This window comes from Diabrotica undecimpunctata, chromosome 10, assembly GCF_040954645.1.
Source record: "Diabrotica undecimpunctata isolate CICGRU chromosome 10, icDiaUnde3, whole genome shotgun sequence".
NCBI classification, from domain to species: domain Eukaryota; kingdom Metazoa; phylum Arthropoda; class Insecta; order Coleoptera; family Chrysomelidae; genus Diabrotica; species Diabrotica undecimpunctata.
Window position 1 is genome coordinate 56,071,413 of NC_092812.1, and position 24,542 is coordinate 56,095,954.

The following is a 24,542-nucleotide window of genomic DNA, read 5'->3' on the forward strand; positions in this document are numbered from 1 at the left end:
TCTGGTGCAGACACAAAGTACAGTCACAGTATATTCTTCTTCTTCTACGGCACTACAGCCCAAAATGAGCCTTGGCCTCCTTTATTTTTTGCCTCCACCCTTGTCTGTCTGTGGCTGCTCTTCTCCATACTCTTCGCCACAGTATATTGCTTAAAACATAAATTGTGGCTGCAGATAGATTTAGTTTGTCTGTTGTAACTTTTTCTAAAAAGCGTATTCAGTTGAACATCGTATTGTCTAGTTTCCTTATTTTTAGTTATTTTTTAAGTACATTACGTTTGTTGAGCATAGTTACTTGTGAACATTCGTAAAAAAATTGTTTAACACTTTGAACAAAAAAAAAAAAATGGTTCGTTTTCGAACCTTTGACAGAACTGAGATATAAAATTGAAATGCACAATTTTAATTTTTGTGAAAAGTCTCAAAACATTTATAGTGTAAATGGACCTGGCATTTTTGACAAAAAAACGGTATGGTTAGAACACTGCCTGCACTTTCTTGTTGCATTTTCTGCATGCTTTATTACTAAATGACCTACCTTATCTTTTTGGATTTCATCTATTTTTCGACGGTCTACCCATGTTTACTGTCAACAGTACAGTTGACTTTTCATCTTCTTCACTCTGTTCTGATTCTTCTTGTTGTTCATCTTCAGATTTTATTAGATAAACAACAATATATGACCGAAAAACGATTTGGGAAATGGAGCTCTTATTTGCCAATCTATAAAGTTTCCAGGCATTTACAATGGAACTATCAATTATTACGTTTTTAAAAAGTGGCCACCACCATTTCTTTCCTCGTACAGCAATCCTGTAATTCGGTATGCCGTTGTCATATAAGTCAACGCCTCCCATATATCTATTGTATTCTTGGATAATATTTGGCATGACTTCTTTGTACTGTTTTCGATCGTACCTCTTTGCAAACCCTATGGGACGGACCGGACAATTATTGGAGATTAAATTTACGACTGAGTTGTCATTCCATCTAACTACAGACACTTCAACTTCTTTGTTAAAAACGAATCGAACGAGCCTCTATTTTTTTAGAAATAATTTTAGATGTTTCCAATGGATACTTTCCAATCCTGTTTCCTCGCACTGTGCCAGTTGCATAAATTTCCTTTTCTTTCAATATTATAAACAGCTTATAAGATGAAAAGAAGTTTTCAAAAGATACCCTGTGGTTAGAGGGATTTTCTACAACAATACTACATCAGCACCCAAGCTTAAATCTAATTTAGTTGTGCTATTGTGCTAGCACTACTGTAGGGGATAAACTGGACTAGGTATCCATCAGATAAACAATAGGTATATACAGCTTTTTTCGACACTCCTAAGACTTATTTTATTCCTTTGGTTCCCGTAGGTCGGTGCATCACTATTTTAAAAAAGGTTTATAAAAAATATTTAATTGTAAAATAATGCCCTTTATTTATACAATATTACAAAATTTAAACGGCATTAGCTCCTTTTCTCTTCATTCGTATTGCCAATATTATAATCTAAAAAAATAATAATAGTAATGGAAAAGTAGTGTATACTTGCCTCCATATTTCTATCGCCCATAAAAACTGGCGGTATAATTGTTTAAGAAATTCAAGTAGTCGCTGTCCAGGGACGTATCGCGATATTGGTTGTTTCAACGACTCACATTTATTGATTTAAGTATTAAAAAGCTCATTGTCGAAAAAATAAGAACAAGAGCCAAATGGCAAGAAAGTCGGAATCCAGCGCATAAAACGTTTTACAATCGCTTAACTAATAAACTAAAAACACAACTAAAAATTGCAAGAGAATAATTAGTCCAAAAATACGTGACATAACTTAACAGATACGACCATTCAATGAGGAAACCAATCAAATCATCTTTAAAAACATAAAACAATGTCGCCAACAGTACGAAAAACTACAGACACACAGAACCAATGGGCCAGAAGCGATAAAGAAAAATCAGAATTATTTGCTGAACAATCAGCAACAGTATTCCAACTACATAACAATGAAGAAGATCAAGAAATTATTAATTATTTAAATACAGAACAATCATCAGTAAAGCCAAGAAGACTAACAACGCCAAAAGAACTTAAGAACTTACTTGAGAATTGACCTTAAAACACCAAAAAATGCTAAAAGAATTGCCCAAAAAGGGTATAGAAATCTTTACATATATATTTAACGCAATATTAAGGTGTAATTATTGGCCCAACAATCTAAAAATTGCAGAAATACTTTTATTCTCAAATAATATTCTCACTGGAGGGGACCACATCACGCCAGAACCAAGGGACAGAAACTATATTCGTCACATTTAATTATAGAATATATTTTTAATTTTCATTTTTAATTTATTAGATATAATAAATAAAATGTTATCCCTTGATTGGAGGTTCTAGAGAACTCTGGAAAATTGCAGAATCCCACAGAAAATATGTGAACCGTGATCATAAATTTAGAAACAGAAACTGGTATAAAGAAATAACAAAACGTCCACAATACAGAACAAAATATAATAAGGAATGTAAACATACAGAAATAATAAACTTCAAAAATTAGTAAACGCAAATGAACGCAATCCATATAATTTTATCTATATATAAAGTTGAGGTAGAAGGAAATGTGGATAAACCTTACCATCATAATCATCTGGCGCTGTCGTGGTTGTTTCTACAGGCGAAGATATTCTAAAATATAATATTAGTTTTATAATTTACAATAACTCGTTAAATTTTTAGATACACGGCTGAACAGATAAACCGAACAATTGTATTGTATTGTTATTACTAGACAAGGCGAAAAGCTCGCGTTGGTTCCCAAAAATATTCCCATGAGATTTTTTTGCATACCGAATCATTTTTAAGAGGTACTTCAAAATAAGAGTCGCCCAGGTGAAACGTTGTTCAAATGTTTTTAAACAATTTTTTTTAGCCCGGGACAAATGTTTTTTAGGTTAAAAAAACTTTTTTTTTCTTAATTCACACTATCCATACATTTTAATTATTATAAATACATTCTAGAATAGCTTACGACGCATTCAATTTGATTTATTTCAGGCTTATAACAAAAACCTTATTCAAGCAAATCGCTTAGCGATATAATAATCTTTTTATAAAATATGTCATTTTTAATGTTTCAAAGTTGACTACCCTTGCTAGTTGGCGAATAACAAATAATGACTTGACAGCTTTTTCTTAAGTTGTGAGATATGAGCCGACCAGTTCAGTCGATTATCTATGGTTATTCCCAATAGTTTAACAGTCTCTTTGTTTTCTGGATCTTTGTGTAAATTACTTGCAGACATAACCAAATTTTGCGTTTTATCAGAGTTAAGTTTGAGTTTGTTTGCAGCAAACCATGAGCTAGATTTAGTAGAAACTTCCTCATGAAACATTTTTAAATCATCATTATTTTTAACTGATATATCGTATGTCGTATCATCTGCGAATTGTATGGTTTTGTACGGAGATATGAATTTAGGCAAATCGTTGACATAAATAATAAACAAAACAGGTCCTAAGACCGAACATTGTGGGACACCATGTTTTACGGATGGAAAATCGGAAAGATGACCTTTAGACACTAACACCTGGTGTCTGCCATATAGATAAGAAGTTATAAGCTTAAGAGGGATACCTCTGATTCCATAGTAATTTAATTTGTGAAACGTAATCAAAAGCCTTCGACAAGTCGCATAGAGAAATTGCTATGCGATTGCCGCGTTCAATCCCCTCAATCACCTCGCCCAATTACTTCTAAATCCATATTGTGAGTTGCTAAAGTTATCATTTGACTCAAAATAGGAATCAAATTGTTGTTTGATAACCTTTTCAATCACTTTCTCAAAAGTAGGAACAATGCTTATGGGTCTGTAATTGTCAGTTTTTGAGAAATCACCTTTTTTGTAGATTGGTAGTACTTTGAAGTGTTTTAGTACTTCTGGAAATACTTCAGTTGATAGAATTAAATTAATAAGATGAGTGAAAGGTGTTAAAACTATTTGGTAAGTTTCTTTTAAAATTTTGCTATTAATTTCGTGAACGTCCCTACAATTAGAATTAGTAAGAGACTTTATTATTTGAGAGACCTCTTCTTCCATAACGGGACGAAAAAAGGACTTGCTCGCAGAAGGATAATTTCTATAATTAAAGAGGACATCGACATTAATAGTGGGAAGAGATGTAATTATATTGTCTGCAATTGTAGTAAAAAATTGATTTATTTCGTCTGGAGGTAGATCAGGTTGTATCTAACTGGATCTTGTGTTGCTTTCGAAACTCACTATTTTCCAGCATTCTCTAGGTTTATTATTGGAATTAGTAATAAAATTATAGTAAGCTGACTTTTTAGCAATTTGCAATTGCCGATTATATTCAAATTTTTGTTGTGTATATACTTTGAACAAATCGGGATCCTTAGTTTCATCTGCAATGTGTTTAATAAGAAAAAGTTTAGATCTGTAAGACCTTAATTCATTATTAAACCAGTGCACGGGTGTTTCTTGAGCAGTTTGTAGTATTTTTTTTGTTTGGTGAAAAATGCTTTAACATTAAATTGTTATAAGTTTCGGTAAGAAAGACTGTCAAAAAATCAGGATCATTATTAATATCATAGAGAAAGTCCATCTTTGTACTAGCTAGTGCACGTCTAAGTTACTGTAAACCAAAAGAAGTAATAAACCGTTGAAATGTTTGATTAGTGTCAACAACTTTATGCTCAGAGTCAATAAATAAAAATTGAGCTCGATAGTCAGAAAAACAAGGATCAAATACGCCCACTCTGTAGATATTTTCAGAAAAATTTGTCATAATGTTGTCGATGCAACTACTGGACTGGAATGTGATTCTAGTATAATCGTTTATAGTTACTTTTAGACCAAAAGATGGGTCAGATTCAATTTTAAAATTTATATTAAAATCACCAAGTATGATCAGTTTGTCTGCTTTACTAACCAAGGAGGTTACGACATTCACAAAATTCACCAAAAATAAGAGAAAGTCACCCTTAAACGATCTGTATACAGTTAAAATATTGGTTTTTATTGAAGGTACATAAATTTCACAAAACTCTGAACTTTGCTCTACATTATATTCATTTAGGTTAAGAGAAGAATATATAAGATTTTTTTTACATAAATGTGTTTTATGATCCTTTTGTAAAATCTCTGTACGAAAACAACCGTCAGCGATAATACATTCATTGATTCTTCTTATGAGTCTACCGCTTGTCTACTGTCGTGTATTATTCCGTTAAAATATTCAATCTGATCTTTTTTACTAACTTGTCGTCGGTCTGTTTGTCTGCAAAATTCTAAAGATAATCCCTCAAACGAAGCGCTGTCCCATAATGAAAATATCCTAATGTTCCTGTCAAAAACAGGACTTCCCCAATGACTATTCGAAGTATGATCTAAGGTTAACCCAATGCCAATCCAAAATATAATCCAATGTGTTGTCATCGAATGCTATAGTCTGTGGACTAGTGCGCATTTCGATGCGCATCCCATTGGCTCTTGACCTGGAAATCCCTATTTATCGCTCAAACGGCACATATAAATATTGGCGATTTTCAGGTCAGCCAGGTCAGTCCCTCACGGGCCCTCCGAGAGCTTAGTGCTCTTGGGACGCTGCTTCCTGCTGTTCCAATTATACTCTGTGGCTGAGAATTGTTTCAACTTAACTTGGTGTTTTTTATTTCGACGAAGAAATGGTCATGTAAGAAATATCTTGCCTTTTTCAAGGCAAGACACCGAAGATAAATATTTTCCAAGTCCATAACCCGAAAATGAACTTAAGTAGAGGAGCTCTCGACGTTTACTCCGAAGCCCTCTACAGAGCACCCGGGGATATCAGAAGGTGGTTAGACCCTTATTTGTTCCCCCGAGGTGACATGGCGCCCGACAACGTGGATTATTCCGAACCTGCGACCCAGCTCGCTTTACAGGACGCAACACACCATTGATTTCAACATGGGTTGAAGTCAAGAGAATAATGGGGAGAGCCACGGAGTGTCTATACTCTAACACTCCGCCATCGAGCTCTGTAGCAGTCCTGATGCCTTCCGTGTGCCAGATGTCTCAACGAGTCAGCCTTCTTCGACGCTTGAAGTCTCGGAAACTACGGAGATCCTGAAGTAGCCACAGTCCCTGCCTGCCCTCCACGAAATGTGGCGATACCACGGAGGCCCGGGCAAACTCGCCTACGAAACCCCAGGATAAAGTGGATGGGAACCTGATTGTAGAGAAGAATACGAACCGCTGAGAGGAATGGTACACCGACCGTGGATGGAGCCTACCACAGAGGGAGATGCAGTAACACCCAGCCCCCAGGTTCCAGATAAGTGTTGTGTGAGTTCTATAGACAATTCTTTTACTTTACTTTGTATTTTTATACATTTATTTTCTTGTGTATTTTCACATGTATTTTCGTATTTTTATTTAGTAAATATTTTTCCCAGCCGCAGAGTCTCCAGGGGAGGGGGATGTCATCGAATGCCACAGTCTGTGGACTAGTGCGCATCGCCCCGCCTCGAATTTTCCCATTGGCTCTTGACCTGGAAATCCCTATTTATCGCTCGAACGGCACATATAAATATTGGCGATTTTCAGGTCAGTCCCTCACGGGCCCTCCGAGAGCTTAGTGCACTTGGGGCGCTGCTTCCTGCTGTTTCAATTATACTCTGTGGCTGAGATATTATTCAACTACAATCTGATGTTTTATTTCGACCTATATTTTTGTCATGTAAGAAATATCTTGTCTTTTTCAATACAAGCCTTCAGAAGATAAATATTTACAAGCCCATACCCAGTAAATGGACTTGGGTAGAGGAGCTCTCGACTGCGATATTCTAAGCCCTCTACAGAGCACCCGGAGATAAAAGAAGGTGGTTAGACCCGTATTTGTTCCCCCGAGGTGACAGTCTTTGCTTATACTACGATACGTGTGATATTGATATTTTGAATATATTTTGGTTTAGTGAATCTTACTTTAGTTGGAAAGACGTTCTCTTCCCCGTTTCCTTTTTGTTGTTATAATCTATTCTTTCTTGTGTTACTCACCTCTAAGAACGACCTCGCCCATAATGTACCAGTACTAACCAACGCACCCTTCGAACCTATTGTGTACCGGTGTCTTAAGATTAATTCTGCATAATTTAGATAACTAGGCAAGGTACAAAACGCCGCAGCCCGAGCGCCCAACCTGTTATAAGCGCTTCTTTAACGATTAAAAAACAATGTTTTAAAATAAAATAAGCAAAAAATACTAATCAGCCAAAATGATAAAACAAGGCTTGAACTTGAATTTAGGTTCTTGGTGAATTCAAAAATAATAGTTTTTGAGCCTTGAAAATCGTAATTTTGTGTTTTTCCCGTTTTAAATTGTTTATAACTCGAAAACGATTCAGTTTACAGAAAAATTACAAGAGATCTATTTTGTTCAGAATGATCCAATAAATTAAAAAAAAATGTCTGGGTCGAAACAACTTTTTGCCTGGGCGAGCTCTTGAACCTTATTTTGGGGTATCTCATGAAAGTGATTATGTAAAACAATCTCATGGAAATATTTTTGCGGACGAACCCTAGCTTTTCGCCTTGTTTATACTGGGAATTGTCGAAGATCTAAATTTAGAATATTTATAAAAAAATTATTTAAAAAATTAAAACATTAATGTAAAACTAAGCACGCACTGGGTCTGGACGGTACGGTACGGACAGTACATACGCTTCGCACATTTTTAGAGGACTGCCCCCACTGATTCGGTCAGTACAGAGCGGACAGTCGGTCGGTAGGAACAGATCTTTTCCTAGTTTTTTGTGCTAAGAGTGTTGTGAGAACCCTTGTTGAATTTTGTTACTGAGTGTTAACAAACAATGTTAAGTTAAGAAGAAATTATTGTAAGTTTCATGTTCGTGGGAGAAGAAAAGAAAAGGCCAAAAGTCAAGGGAAGGCCAATTTTGGATTCAAAAAATAAATATTAAGACATTGGAACTAGGGAAGTTTTATACTCTATTCCCGACTTGATCGAAGATGATTGCAAGTTCTTCCAGTATTTTCGGATGACCCACATGAAATTTGAAGATTTTTAAATGACCAATAGGCTCTAAGGAGTGATTAAAGTATTCCGGATGCCGCAAATCCGATCACTTGTTATAGAAAACGACGTTATCGAAGCAGCGAGCAAATTTGTATACCTGGGAGCGCTCTTTAACACTGAAAACACAGAGAAGAAGAGGAAGACCAGAACAAGGTTCCTTGATAACATCGATGAAGACATGATAAATATGGGAATACGTGCTTGGTGGAGGAAGGCAATGATGATGATGATGGATGCCGCAAATTGTACAGTTCAGGTTCAGGGTAGTCTTGCACCAAGATAATTAGTTTCACACACATTCACTATATTAATCACTTGAACAACTCATCTGAAACGGCGGAAAGTCGGTACCGATTACTGCGCACTCTGCCAGAACAGATGATAAGTCATCGGTACGTCATATCGTGAAACTCTTTCTTTCGGACTTTTCGAGGACGGCGGAAAGTGCGGATCGAGTTTTTGAAAAAATCTGTACGTACTGTCAGACTGTGCCGTTCCGACCCACTGCGGGCTGTGCAAAAAAGATTCTTTTAAAACTTGTGGAAAAATGTATAACCAATAAGTGTGGTTTACTTAATTACATACTTGTGCAGTATTCCATTGTTGTCGCCACTGGAGATTTCTTGTTCGTTAATTATTTTATGCTGACTCCTCTCTTTGCTTATATCGATTTCTTGAATGTCACTATCTGTCCTATACACTGATTTCTCATCTAAAGACGTAACTAAGCATTCATATACATCTGAGCCGGTTAAATCATTTACATCAGTCCAGTCTTTTGTAGTTTCAACTATTGATTGGATCCATGCAGAATTATATTTCTTTTTACACTTTGCTATGAAATTTGCTCCTCCATTTCCATCGATAGCTGGAAGCCAGCGAATTCTAGCGGTTACTCCAGAATTTCTTTGAATGAGAATCCATGTAAATGTTGGTTTCGATGGTTTAATACTTTGAACGTGACTTGTTGTCCTCTCTATGAAAAACTGTTGAGATTCTCCAGCATTTGTGGTAGATGATACGTATATTCTATACCTCGTATCAGGCAGTAGATTTGTCAGTTTGGTTGATGTTATATTAGGATCTAAAATGGTTGTTGTGTTTAACTTATCTATTCTATAGGCATCAACTTTTGCCCAAGATACTACATAGCCTCTTAGTATGCCATTAGGCTTATTTGGAGGTCTCCATTTTATAAGAAAACTGGTTGACCCTAGTGGGTATGCTTCTAAATTTTCGATTATACCAGGCTTTCCTTCCGGCATATTAAATGAGAGTGTTGCGCTAGAAGGTCCATTATATACACCATTGAAGGCATAAATTCTTGCGTAATTTCTAGTGTAGGGATCAAGCGAGTTTATTAATGCTTTTGATAAGTTACCAACTTGAATTTCCTTATGCAAATTTGATACATCGCTCCAAAATTCTATTTTGTAACCTAAAATATGACCGCGAAATGATTCTTTGGGTATAGGATTCCAACTAAATAAGCCTGTTCTCCCATCAGGAACTAGAAGTAAGGTAAAATTAGTAGGAGCTTCTAGAGGTTTTGATTCTCCCGAGTAACCAATTACTTCAATGGGCTCGGCTTCTGCGTCACCAATATCATTAGAAGCTATAACTTTTATTTTGTACTGCTGAAATGATGGTTGGTTGGAAACTGTATAGGTGTTTTGAGAATAATTATGGATATCTGTACATTCGTAAGTAGCTCCATCTATATTTTGCTTGAAACAGACACGGTACTTAAACCCAGGTCCTGCGTGTTCTGTTTTGGGTAGTGGATCCCAACTAATTACCAAATTATCGGGTTTTGTTCCGTGTCCACTTACTAACTCAGGATTTTTGTTGGGAACCTACAAAAAATATTTTTTTAAATAAATTCATCTCTAAACTAATACATGAACGGCTCAATATGCACTTTATTTGGTATTAAGAGAGCATTATAAACTCCAATTATCTACTCAAAACTCTTACAATGCGGAAGAATATTATAAGTGTCTATAAACATTGACACTGAATTTTATCTCACACCAAAAGATTTAATACAATTTGACGACTTCCTGTCTTGTAAAGATGTAAAATAAAATAAAAATGTAAAATGTAACATTTTACAATGCGTTAATGTGAATTATGTCCTGTTTAGTTTGATAGCAAAACAATTGAATCCCTGAGTTGCCGGCTTTCATCGACGATCGCAGTTTTTAGGGAGGTTTAATTTTTACCTTCTTCTTCTTCAAGTCCGCTACGGAGTTTGGCAATCATCATTGCTATTCGTATCTTTGAAGCTGTTGCTCTAAATAATTGGTTTGATGTGCACTGGAACCAGTCCCTTAAATTGCGCAGCCAAGATATACGTCGTCTCCCCACGCTTCGTTTGCCCTGAATCTTTCCGTGGATAATTAACTGGAGCAATCGGTACTTTTTCCCTCTCATCACATGACCAAAATATTCCAACTTTCAACTTATACAACTTATACCCTATTATATTACCTACTAACCTAAAATTATTTATTGTATTTAACCCAAATTTCAATAACAATCATATTTCTACATTAACGTGATAAATAGGTATTTCTTCAATACAAGTAGCTTTGTCGTAACTTCTAATGACATTTTTGTACACCATTGGAAGACCTACAATAGCGCTGAAACGTCACTATTACTTCTAAGAATTTACTGCGTACAATACTAATTCTCGATTACAGATAGTTGTCATCATTAGATATCCAACTCGGATTGGAAATGGCATCCAAACAACTTACAGAACATTCCTCACGAGTGGGCCGTTAGAACAAAAAAAAAACCCCCCCATTTAACAACAAATTCAATAAGGTCCAGCCGCTTCAACGGCACACGTTGGAATACTTCCAACACTAAATACTTGGAATACTTACTAAAACACTAGTACTTGCTATACCACACACACTTCGTACATATTACAGTCCAGAACACCATCGCATCACACACAAGACCAATACCACAATAACTCTACCATTTCCTTACCATCGCCAATCGAAGTAGTACAACCTAATCTGTATATAAACACTCCCATGACCCAGATCTTCTCTTATATCCCAGTCAAAATGACTTACAACAGCAACTTTACAAAGATACCGATAATCGCCCTACGTGCTCACGTTCTTCTCGTTTGTCCGTCACCAACGACGGTCGCGAAATCCAAAGGATCTCTGAGAAGTAATAAAATAAATAATTTAAATATTAATACTGGCGTTGTAAACACCTACCACCATAAATGTGTTTTTTAGGAAAACGAGCAATTTTTAGCTACTAATTGTCTCGTTAATACAAAATGATAAACCGGTGTGGTACTTACCTCAGGTGGTGTTATACATACGTCCCTACTATGTACGGAAGGTTTAGATGGTCCTACTTTATTAACTGCTAGTATCCTAAATGTATATTGATTCCAAGGTGCCAATGGAATTGACCAAGTATACTCCCAAGCAGACACTCGGCTAATATCTTTCCATGTGTCTGGTGAAAACTGAGTACTATATTGTATAATGAAATATAATATTGGAGAACGATTATCACCAACTTCTCGCCAGGTTATGGTAGCCTTTCTGGAGTAACATTCCACTGATTCGATTATTGGTGAATTTGGAATATCTTGCACTATAAGAAAAGCTTCTGCTGAAGCTTCATCTAGTTCCGTTCGAGCTAGGCATTTGTAAGTTCCAGAATCCAACTCTTTAACTTTCAATATGATCAAGGAATTATCAGGGGATTTTATAAATCTAGGCTCCTGTTCAAAATCTAAAGGTTCGTTATTTTGTAACCAAATAATTTCGAGTTTAAGCTCGTTGTCAGCTATGGCACTGCACTGTAATGTAACTGAAGATCCTGTAACTGCCTCAGTGTCTTTTGGACCTTTATAAATATAGGTCCGTGCTAAAAATATGATTATTAATTGTACCAAACTTCACTAAAGATTTGCCATTGACACTGTTTAATTAAATCAAACATGATGAACAAGTTGTTAAAAACAAAACATTGAAGTAGTGTATTGTATATGAACAGTAGGAATTGTTTATTAAATTGATTTTGAAATAATAATGCCAATTGCTTCAAAATTAAGCAAAATCCATAAGCAAGCAAGAATGAAAACTTGCTTGGATCAGTCTTTTGCTCACAGTGATGTACTCTTCAATAACATCATTAATGAAAGACTAAAATCAATTCTCTTACCACAGATTACCCAAAAACAATGCGGATTCGTCCCAGGTAGGAACTGTATGTAAAGAGTACCGCCAATATAAGTATGTATAATATACCCTATTATGTGAAGATGGACGGGTGGACGAACCCCGGGTGAAGATGGAATAGTATCAGAAGCACTAAACATTGGAGGGGATGTATTACTTGAAAAAATTAAACAACTTTTCAATATCTGCCTTCACAGCGCCAATATTTCAACAGACTGGAACAACGCTACTATGATTCTATTACACAAAGCAGGAGACAAAGCAAATTTAGAGAATTACAGACCGATTAGCCTCCTCAGCCATATATATATAAGTTGTTTACGCGAATACTAGTTAAGAGAATGGAAAGAAAATTAGAGACTTATCAACCAAGGGAACAGGCAGGATTCCGAAAAAGTTACGGAACAAATGACCATCTACAAAGTATAAAAACCCTAATAGAGAAAGCAGTGGAATACAATAAACCTCTAGTTCTAATATTTATCGATTTTCACAAAGCCTTTGACACAGTTGAGCTAAGCAAAATATTACAGGCGCTTAAAGAATGCAGGCTAGATTATAGATATACTAAATTATTATACAAAATATACCTGCAGGCAACAACCACTGTCAGATTACATACTAACAGTAATCGCAAAAAAATAGAACGGGGGGTTAGACAAGGAGACCCAATGTCACCTAAACTTTTTAATACGGTGCTAGAACATGCTTTTAAGAATTTGGATTGGATGACAAAGGGAATAAAAATAGATGGAGAATATCTAAACAACTTACGTTTCGCCGATGATATACTTATAATAGCTGAAGATCTAGGTATGGCAAGAGAGATGGTACAGGAACTCGTTGTGGCTACAGAAAGTGTAGGTTTAAATATTAATATCTCGAAAACAGAAATCATGACCAATTTGGTACCCAACCAAAACATCAGTATTGGTGGGAAAGAAATAGAACTCGTAGATAGATATAAATACCTGGGACATGAAATTATGATTGGCAGGGATAACCAGACTCATGAACTGAAGAGAAGAATACGGAGCAGAAACACTTACCTTAACAAAAGCAGCAGCTACCAAACTGAGAGTCACGCAGAGAAGAATGGAGCGGTCCATGTTAGGAATAACTCTGCGAGACAGAATAACCAACGAAGACATCAGGAGAAGAACCGGAGTGACTGACATCATCGAGAAGATAGCCAGACTAAAATGGAGATGGGCAGGACACATAGCCAGAATGACAGATGGGCGATGGACAAAGAGGATATTGGAATGGAGGCCAAGGGAAGACAAGAGAAGCGTCGGTCGACCACCTACAAGATGGACTGAGGATTTAAGAAGACTCAATAAAAACTGGATAAGAGCGGCGCAAGATAGACGGGGTTGGAAACATGAGGAAGAGGCCTATGTTCAGCAGTGGACTCTTGAGGCTGGATGATGACCCTATTATGTTCAATGTATACAGTGAACACATTATGTGTCAAGTTTTTAAAGGAATAACGATGTGGACCAACAATAGGAGGAAAAAAATCAAAACCTATGATATGCTGATGACACGGTTGTATTGGAACTGGAAGAACTGGAACAAATTATAAGTAAATTGGATACGGTGATTACGAAATATGTTTTGAAAATAAACATAGAAAAACCAAGGTAATGGTCATCGAAACAAACACAAACAACATAATTTGCCGAGATAATTACAAAAAACATTTTTTGCATTTTTGTATAAATGTTAATAATTTTTGCAATAATGGCTGTGCGATATATAACACCTTGATAATAAGGCTATTATGTATGCTTCTGCAATTATTTAACGAAGAGCAATTGAATGCATTCTTGAATATTAAAATTACAAAGAAAACTGAAAAAAACACATTATTCTTGCCAAAAAAGTCTTTCAATTCGCCGTTAAAAAGTGATGTTTTTTTGCTAATAAACAAATAGTGTTTGCAAACAAATTTGCCAATAAAAAACTTTGTAATTTTTTATGGTATATCTTTCTAATTAGGTGGACCAAAAAACTGATCAACAAAAAACAAAAACCTTCTACGACGAATTTAGTAATTTAAAATAGAATCTAAGTGAGTAATTAAAAAAATATATACATCTTTTGTTTAATTAAATTGAAATAAGTTGAAATTTTTGGCAGATTATTAATGAATACCTATACTTTTTGATGCAATTGATAGGTATGTAATTTATACGATTTTAAATAAGTATTAGCCCTTTAAAGTGACGGTTCTCGCACGGACTCTGAAAATACTGAGTGATGGGGGAAGAAGTTTGGAGCCCGCCAGATTTTGAGATTGGAACTTTAAATTGAAGCCCACTGAAAAATTTGCAATATCTTCGATTTTAAAAAACGTATTTTTTCACCTATTTATTTTTCTAGACTGGTGTACTAAACCCTCCATAACTATCAACCAACATATACTAAGATATTTTGGACATATAACTATAAATAAAGAAGGTATGAAACGAAAGATAGTTGAAGGCAATGTAACAGATAAAAGATTCAGAGGAAGATTTCCAGCAAGATTAAGAAGAAAAGAAGGAGGAATTTATGAGGAGAAAATTACTTCTTGGGTGAGTTTTGAGATGCATGATAAAACGAACTATCGATTATTTAAATTTAGAATATCTTACCTTTAACCTCAACTTGGCTAACGGCGCTTGTATTTCCGAACTTGTTAGCAGCATAACAAGTGTAACTACCACTGTCTTCAAAATGTACATCTTTAATTAACAAAGTACCGTTGGGTTGAATCTGGAAGTTACCTTTAGTAAGTTCAATTCCGTCTCGAAACCATCGTATTGTAGGCTTAGACGAGCCAAAGGTTTTACAAGGTAATCTTACATTCTGCTTTTCGACGCTCTTAGTATCTTTAGGAGCTTCGATGATTTCTGGTATTCCATCTGATAAAAAAATTAATAAAACTTAACAATAGCTTATAACAAAAGACTATAAATGCATGCCCAACTTAAAAATATTGAACTTACAAACAAGGTCCATGTTTATATAGTACTCTTAAAGAAGTTACTTATACAATGGGATTAAGGTAATTGTAATTACTATTTAAATGGGAATAAGCCACAATTAAAGGTTAAAGTACGTTTATTGACGTTGCAATTTCCACTTCGGAAATCGTTCTCAAAATACAAACATTAGTAAATTAAACAAATTTAGTTTTTTTGTTACTTGGTGAAAAATTCTTTTAATAATTTAATTTTATCTGACTCATTTATATTGACAATTCAGACATACATTATACATTTTAAAGTAGACAACTGTAAAATGATATTGCCAATATTGTTGAGTTGCGTTCCTGGGACGACTTTACTTGTAAGATAGTTCATTCGATTACATAAAATCAACTTTAACTTGAGAATATCCGTCAGAAAAAATCATAGCATGTAATTCGTCTTTAAAAAGACAAACACATGCCATGATGACAGTAAAAATCTCCTGTTACGGATTACATAGTAAATTATGAGGGAAAAACCAGGAAAAAAACCTCATAATACTATCTCGACATGGTAAGTATTTGGTCGTGCATTTAGTTTACTTTCAATAAACACCAAATTCTGATTTTATATGTTTATAATTTAAAAAACATAAATGATGTATCCTCTATATGTTACCGACTTACTAATACTGGTATTTTCCTTTTAATAACTTCCTCTTTAATATGGGCAACCAGATCCTACTACATTCTGCCGGGAAATTTGCGACACAATTGGTCTCATTTAGCTTAATTAGAGCCGCTTCTTTGATTTTTCTCTTTTTACCATCCGTTTTTTTTAGGACTATATTTGAATCATTCCATTGAACCCTATGTTCATTATCCCATGCGTGTTTACATATTTGAGATCTATCAAATTCTCTATTTTTAATATAAGATTGATGTTCATTTATTCTAACATTTAATGGCCTTGATGTTTCACCTTCACAAGGTATTTTATAAATGCAAAAATAACGCTGGGCCCATAACGGTTTCTTAATATTGTTCTTAATATTTAGATGAATAATGTTTCTTAATATTTTAAAGTCGTCTACTTTAAAATGTATAATGTATGTCTGAATTGTCAATATAAATGAGTCAGATAAAATTAAATTATTAGAAGAACTTTTCAACAAGTAAAAAAAACTAAATTTGTTTAATTTACTAACGTTTGTATTTTGAGAACGATTTCCGATGTGGAAATTGAAACGTCAATAAACGTACTTTAACCTTTAATTGTGGCTTATTCTCATTTAAATAGTAATTACTTTAACATGCCACAAGAAAATAGCTTCAGAACAATACAATGGGATTAAGTTATTACATTCACCTATTAAAATTGTTAAAGTATTTTTTATGTTTTCAGACTCACACACACTATAAATTTATAACTAATTGGTAGAAAATATTTTGCACCTTTACGTGAAAATACTTTCTCCATTGTAGATACACCCTCTATTTAATCTGAGAGCACTTCTTGAAATACCGCTTTACTGTAGACATTTAAAAGTAGTGGTAATAGCACGCAACCCTGGCGGACTCCTCTCTGTATATTGATATCACGGGTGCTCCGGTTGCCAACTCTTACCTTGGCAGTTTAATTTCAACATAGATTAGATATAATTTTCATATAACGACTGTCAATATTTTTACTTGTTAATATATCAACAAGCATTTTATGTGGAAGCTTATGAAATGCCTTTTCAAAGTTTGCAAAACATAGTACATAATGTCCTCAATTATGCAGTATAGCACATTTAAACTGAACAAAGCATCTTGTGGCCATACCATTTGTAACCTCAAATTGTGTCACTAATTTCATATATTCAAGAGTCTTAACAATTATTTTAATTTTTTTTTTTAATTATGTGACTTATAAATTAGATTAAAGATTACATCAATAACATATTCATTACATCAATAACATATTCATTACATCAATAACATATTTCTCAATGAGTTTTAATAATTAGCTGGGCACATTATCTGGTCCAGTATCTTTGCAATCTTTTGTGTTTTTGTTGGCATAGATGACTTTCCCGTATTTGATCCCGTATTTTTGGACTAAAAGAGAGAACGAGGAACATGTAAGTCGAGTATAACAAGAATTTTGAATTGGATCAATAGTTTTGTCTGACCAAACCTAATGCATTTGAATTAAATTACAGAAAAACATTTAATTAATATCTTTAATAATTATAATGATATTTACAATAAAATAGAATCTGATGATGTCGACTTACATACTGAAAATCGAGATGAAATTGAAAATAAATACTTCTCTGCTATGTCAAGAATTGACGGTAAATTGACTCAGTTATCGAAAGTTCAATCTTCTTTTCCGGTACCCTCTGAGCACGAATACGGCAATCATTCAAATGTTAGGCTTCCACTCATTTCTGTTCCGAACTTTAATGGTGATCATAGAAAATGGTTCTCATTTTATCAACTATTCTCGTCCATTCAAAGCCCAAAATCTTATCTATTTAGAATCTTTTCTCCGGGGTAAACCTCTTAATTTAATCGATTCTCTCGAAGTAAAAAATTTTGATCCCACTATAGATATTCTCGTAAAGAAATACGACAATCATCTCGCAATAATAAATTCTCATATTAGATTTCCCAGCGCTCTCAATGAGCAACTACCACTCTCTAGGTGGTAGTTGCATTGAGGTCGATACTTGTCTTCCCCCTTTGAGAGTAGCTCGAGCCTCGTGATCTTCCAATTTGCCGGAAATCGCTGAGTTTCAAGCAGTACATTCATGTGTTTCAAAAGCGTTTCACCAATTCTGGTGGTATCCCATCGAATCCCGGAGCCTTTCGTGTCTTTAGGGCACTCAACGCATCGTTGAGTTCGTCTATGGTAAAAGGTGCAGCTCGCTCAGCTTCGGCGTTCCATTGCACTCCATGCCAATGGCCGGGTGGAAACAGCTCTCGGGTAACCTCAAGCATCCTGTCCGGTAGCATCTCATATAGAGGGTTGAATTGGTTCATTACAATTTTGTACTTCTGACCCCAAACGTCCTCATCCAACTTGTCACACAGTTCTCTCCAGTGCCTCTTTTTCTCGGCTCGGATCTTCCTGTTCAGTTACTATATCCATTCTGCAAGCTTCGGTAACTTCTACTCTACCTCTTGCTCTCATAACTGTCTTCTGATGGTAATGCATTCCTTCCTCATAATGGCGATCTCTTTGCACGACCAATAAGGCATTTTTCTTTTTTCATCTACCCTGTTCATGCAATTCCTCATATTTTCTCTTACCATTGATTCGAGTCAATAAGATAAGATGCAAACTAGGGATCAAAGAAACCAATGAGATGCCAAATATAGATCTGCGATTACAAATAAAAACAAGAATATAAACAATTTGTACTCAATTACATTAAAATAAGAGCTAATACGAATATAAAAAACTGGCCCTAAGAAGAATCGAAATGAAAACATAAAGACCCATAGTAGGGAAATCTAGATAGGACCGAGTGCAAAACTGGGGCCTACAAAATGCAATGTTCAGGATATAGTACAATGTCGGAGAGAACGAAGACGAACTGGACCCAAAACGTAACCAGAATAGGTTATAGAATCGTAAATATTATTGGCCACTTAACATTGGCCATGAACATAACGTATGAAGAAGATTGATAATAATACAATCATCATTGTATTTTGTGGTGTTTTACACAACTTTTCACAAATTCACTTGATCCATAATCATCTGCTCTGTTTTTTCGTCCAAACATTAACTTGTTTTTAAATATTTTTATTCGCTTAGAATTGTTAACAAATTGATAAATTTGACTCCTTTTATCTAGTACAGTTTTTTTTCTTCACGGTTGCGAACAACCTTTTTAAAACCCTTTAAATAGCAGAACTATTTTTTTTGGTTTTTTTTTTATATTTCATAGGTAAAACCTATTGTAAAAAAAAATTGTTGTATTATTATTATTATTATTATTAAAAATTATTGTAAAAAAAATCTAACTAACCCCTAGCTTTGTGTAGTTTACTTAAAGTAATGGTAAACATAGCTACCGGGGATACTTACGGGCAAAAATGTATTAAAAGAAATCACTGGTAAACATAGCTACCATCTATTAAATAATGTGTCTATGTAAAATTGAACAACATATAAGTCTTAATTGTAAACCTAAATGAGAACAGTAAATCAACAAAATACACCTCTACTTATTGTGAAACGGTTCAAAACAAGATTTACACAGAGCTACATTGCATTTTTTGCAGATAATATTTGACCTTTTTTTTATTTTTTGTGCACTACAACCGATACATCGACGATATTGTTCCTTTTATAGGAAGGTGTCCTATATTATCGTGAACATTGGCTTTCGTTTTCTACATCAAAATGAAGAAATTAGCTCATTAGCTAAAACACTTCGATACTGCAGATGGCTCATGGGTTTTTTATTTTTGTCTTTTAATTTTAAAATGTATGTTCTTTATATAGTAAATAATTGTTTACAATAGAAGCATCTAGCAAATAAAAGAAAATTTTTATCCACCATCTGTGAGATTTCCATGAAACGGAATAAGATGAACAGTACTGGTCAAATAAATCTACACCACCCATATACTTGTTATAGTCTGAGATCGATAGAGGACAAGGTACTTTCTGTCGAACTCCCTTCTTGTCAGTTCTTAGTACCTCTGTATTTTAGAGAGAAAGATCAGCGGAACAAACTGAATCAGATTCATTCATTTTGAGTCTTTTATCTAGACATAAAAATATTCTTTGGGAAAATGTTTTCTTGTTTGTCGTATTGTTCTACACGCAAAATGTTTTTTATCCAGTAATTTTTGAAATAATGGAATTGTTGAGAAGAAGCTGTCAAAGTAAAAGCAATAGCCCTTGCTTTCAAAATTTAAAACAACGTTTTCTCCTAGCATAGTATTTGAGTCCCTTTCAGATGTGTCCTGATAAATTTGGAAATCAAGTAGATATCCAGTTTCTGCGCACGCTACTGCCCATACTTTGAAGCCTCGTTTTATAGGCTTCATAGGCATATACTACTTCATTGTCGTTCTGCCTTTGAAGCCAATCATACTCCCATCGCTTGAAATGTATCTGGATGGAGAGAAGGTTGTTACAAATTTATCTTTCAGGTGCTGTACAATTGGTCGAATTTTGTACAGCTTATCAAAATTTTGGGATCCAGGTACAGGCATTTTTGTATTATCATTTACATGAAAATAACGTAAAATTTTTAAAAGTCGTTTCAAAGTAAAAACGTTGGTAATTCTGTATACATGAAAATTAATATCATTTAGCCAGTAGGATTTAATGCTTGGCAAAGAACGGAATCCCATGATAATAAGAATATCGAAAAATGCACTAAGCTCATCTTTGTTTATATTCAATGAGATATTTGCCTGACTGGCATATAAATTGGATTCATCAACTAAGTTTTGGCAAAATAATTCATCAAAAAATATACTAAAATATGTTATAGGTGTAGCATTGTCCACATTTATGTTTACGTTACAATGTCGGTCTCTTTCACTGAAGTCAAAAGTTGAATACAACAATTGGGACTGTTTCCTTTTAGATCAAACACAATTAAACAGTAAAGGATTAGCCACATTTTCTGTATCATTTCTGGATTCAGCTTCTTCTTCATCTTTACTCTCAGATGGAACACAATTATCAGTCATTTTCCTCTGTTGATTTGCCAAACATGGATCGAATGTGGGATCTGCATCGGAATCATCGAACGTGCTCTCTAATTCATCATCTGAATGACAATCATTCAAATAACTGCTTGATGGAATATTATTCGGATGACTAGACGACGGCGCATCGATGTTTTCAACCAAATGTGATGACAAAACGCTGCTACGACAACTCGATAGTGGAAGAAAATCCTCAGCATCTGAGTCTCATTCAAATTCAGACAGACAGTAATTTTCTGCATCATTTGATTCCAGCTCCATTGCTACCTGGTTTACAAGAGCTTCTAGATCATTCCGGTTTAGTGGGCTCTTGTCGTTCAAAAACATGATTACCTGCACCAAAGTATGATGTCAATAAGTTTTTGCAAATGTGTATATTACAAAAATATATTTAATTAAAAGTTAGGAGTATTGTTTACACAAATAATCTAAATAATTAATTATATTATTTAGTTTTGCTTTAGAATAAAGGAAAATGAATGTATTACTAAACGATCTTAGGATACCGTCGCAATATAGGCACATGGACATTAGGATCAATATATATAATAAGTTTTCGCAACTGTATATCACAAAAATATAAACAATAATCAAAAAATACGAGTATCCTCTCCATAAATAATAAATATTATTACTTAATTTTCGTTAACATAGAGAAATATAAATTTATTACTAAATTATGTACAGGTTATGATGACAATCTAGAGGCATGAATATTATGATAAAATGATTACCAAGAAACAAATATATATAAAAACTACTTCAAATGCTTGTTAATTAAGTATACTATAACTTATCAATTAATTTATTACGTACCTTTATTGTAAACAACTGAAATCCAACCAAGAATCAGCTAACACGTGTATTTACTCACTTCATACGAAAAAGTATGTAGGCGGCGAGTACCACTGGTCGCACTATTTACCGGCCAAACATAAACCGGCCTGCCATGCGCGCCAATATTATTTTGTTGGTTAATATGAGAACCAGTGACACTCGCTACAGTCAATGGAAGCTATTAAAATCAAAATCGCTTGGGTTCCGTATAATTTGGAACTTTAAAGCCAAATGGTAGGCATATATAGCTACCGTTATCACTTAAAGGGTTAACACGATAACACTTTGATCTTTCGCAAGACTCCGGCTACACTTTGGTTAGAATCCAGTGGTGCGATTATTTTTTGACCAGATTTTTCTTTGCATAATGAGGATATATCCAAATATTCGGCAGCATATTATTTTTTTTTTATTTTATTTATGTTATAGTATTCATTATTATAATTTTTTTTACTGATAAGATATTTAGTTCTCCTCTTTGTATAATAATGTAATGATACAATGATATAATGTTCTGATATAGTTAATGTAAGCATACACAAGACTAGATATAGTTTATTGCTTAATTCACACAAATGTATTACAACAATTATAATTATAAAAGAAAGAAATATACCATCTAAAAAATCTAAAAATTAGGTATACAGAGCGTATTAATGACCTTGTTAAAGTTATGCAACTATATCGCTATTTCATAGTGTGATAACTCAATAATATGGAAATCAACATGTAAATATTCTTTTCAGCTTATATTATAAATACCCTTTATTCCTGGGCGCTACTCTATTCTAAAGACTTACTTAAAACGTTAACGTAAACTTCCTTATAAACATAACCTAATCTATTGGTTACATTACACCCATAATTGCCTGTGTCGTTCTTTTGTAAATGCTCTATTATAATCGTATTATTTAAAACTTTTCGTCTGGGGTTGGCTAATGATTCTTCAATAGGTTTTCCATTGTGTATCCATTTTACTTGCGATTCTGGTATACCACCTGCCTTACATTCCAGTTCGACACTATCTCCTTCAGCTACATCTTGATTTGTTGGTTTCGTGATCAAATAAGGACTCGCTAAAAACAAAATTAAATTGAGTTAATGTTGACTTCTAGTACTATAACATTTCGAAATACCTGGTCATTTTAGTTTCATGAATTGCTTGGGGAAAAATTAGTACGACGAACTATGTAGGACGAAGGATAGAGCTGTTAGAAGTTGAGGGAAAGAGAGGTAGAGGAAAACAGAGGAGAAGATGGACGGAGTGTATGGGGGATGACTTGAGAGGATGGTTTAAATGAAGAGGTCACGATGGACTGAAACGAGTGGCGAAGAAGATAAAGAACAGCGGCTCCTGAAAAAGGAAAAGCTGGGGAAGAAGAAGAAGTTAATTTAGTTTCAAATCTGAGAAAGACATTAGTCTGTAAAGAAACTATAACAATTCTAGGACGATCATGATTATTTTATCGTAGGTGTATAGTAGAGGTGTAAAATAAAGGCAGGGATCTAAAGTATATGGGCAGCAACGATTTTATATATTAGTTAGAGAATGAGATAACCCCATTGATAGTTGACAGATATGTGAGATAATTTTTAATATAACCATCTTAAATAAACAATAATCATTTAAATAAATAAAAAAAAATATTAAGAATTTTTAATTATAAGGTAAGTACTTACCCAAAAGTTTCAAGTCTATTGAATGTGACTGAGCTTCACCAACACCATTACTTACTTCACAAGTATAATTTCCTTCATCATTAAAATCGACATCATTTATTAGAAGAGATTTTCCATAATTAGCTTGTCTTATTCGATCTGAACTATATAATACCTGTCCGTTTTTTCTCCAAACAGTTTGAGGTAGCGGTCTAAAAGAAGACTTTTAAAAATACTAAAAATGTTAATAATTATTATTGAGGTAAATACATAGACAAACTTCCTGTTGCAATAATAAAATTGAAAGTAAAAAAAGCAAAAGGTAAACCAAATGTAGAATGCGGAAGGAAGACAAAAATATTAGAAATGTCAAAAACGTTAAAAAACGCTACTTACGTTCCACCATATATACAAAATATTTCTACAGATTTTCCTCGTAATCCCACTTTATTTTTTTGACTGACATATTGTTTCGTAGGTGGTTGTCTGTTGTAATTAAAATCTTCAGCTGGTGTTACATTGAGAGATATTCTGTTAAGAAGTTTGTATTCCCTCTTTACTCCTAAGACTGCTACACATGCGTAAAAAAACTCCCCATTACTATCGTCTATTCGAGTTAAATTAGAAAACCACAGATCTCCTTCGGGATCAACAGTTATCCGAGAAGAATTAATGGATTTCATTACACCTGAATTCGTAATATAAACCCAATTAAGTTTGGGGCTCGGGTACCCTCCAGGGGGGTTACATGATATCAAGAACGGTTTGCCCTCGGTACCAACCACAGTCGTTGGTGCACTTACATTGAATGAATCAAATTTGTCTCTACGTAAAAATACAGAGTTAGAAGTAGCGATGCCATATTCATTTTTAGCAAAACATTGGTATTGACCATAATCTTCATCTACTGGTTTAATTATGACTAAAGTACCACGTCCAGGCTGTATTGATATCCTGTCATCATAACTTTGATAGTTAAATGGTTTGCCATCTTTGGTCCATGAATATCTACAAGAATAGTTCTTATCAAAATAT

General features: G+C 34.2%; 1 protein-coding gene across 3 annotated transcripts in view; it reads right to left on the minus strand.

The window, feature by feature from the left end:
- Nucleotides 1–1,409: 1,409 nt before the first annotated feature.
- Nucleotides 1,410–24,542, minus strand: part of LOC140452070 (neuroglian-like) — a 39,257-nt gene continuing 16,124 nt past the window's right edge. For 2 of the 3 annotated variants that reach the window (XM_072546115.1, XM_072546116.1), the window contains 7 exons: nucleotides 23,904–24,515; nucleotides 23,529–23,719; nucleotides 22,649–22,924; nucleotides 14,965–15,234; nucleotides 11,431–12,008; nucleotides 8,679–9,949; nucleotides 2,494–2,686 (listed from right to left, as the gene is read on the minus strand). In XM_072546115.1, coding sequence (XP_072402216.1) covers nucleotides 2,593–2,686; nucleotides 8,679–9,949; nucleotides 11,431–12,008; nucleotides 14,965–15,234; nucleotides 22,649–22,924; nucleotides 23,529–23,719; nucleotides 23,904–24,515 — 3,292 coding nt within the window. In that variant the 3' untranslated portion in view covers nucleotides 2,494–2,592. Of the gene's footprint in view, nucleotides 1,508–2,493; nucleotides 2,687–8,678; nucleotides 9,950–11,430; nucleotides 12,009–14,964; nucleotides 15,235–22,648; nucleotides 22,925–23,528; nucleotides 23,720–23,903; nucleotides 24,516–24,542 lie in introns of those variants that run through there. The other variant, XM_072546118.1, reaches the window with a different exon arrangement.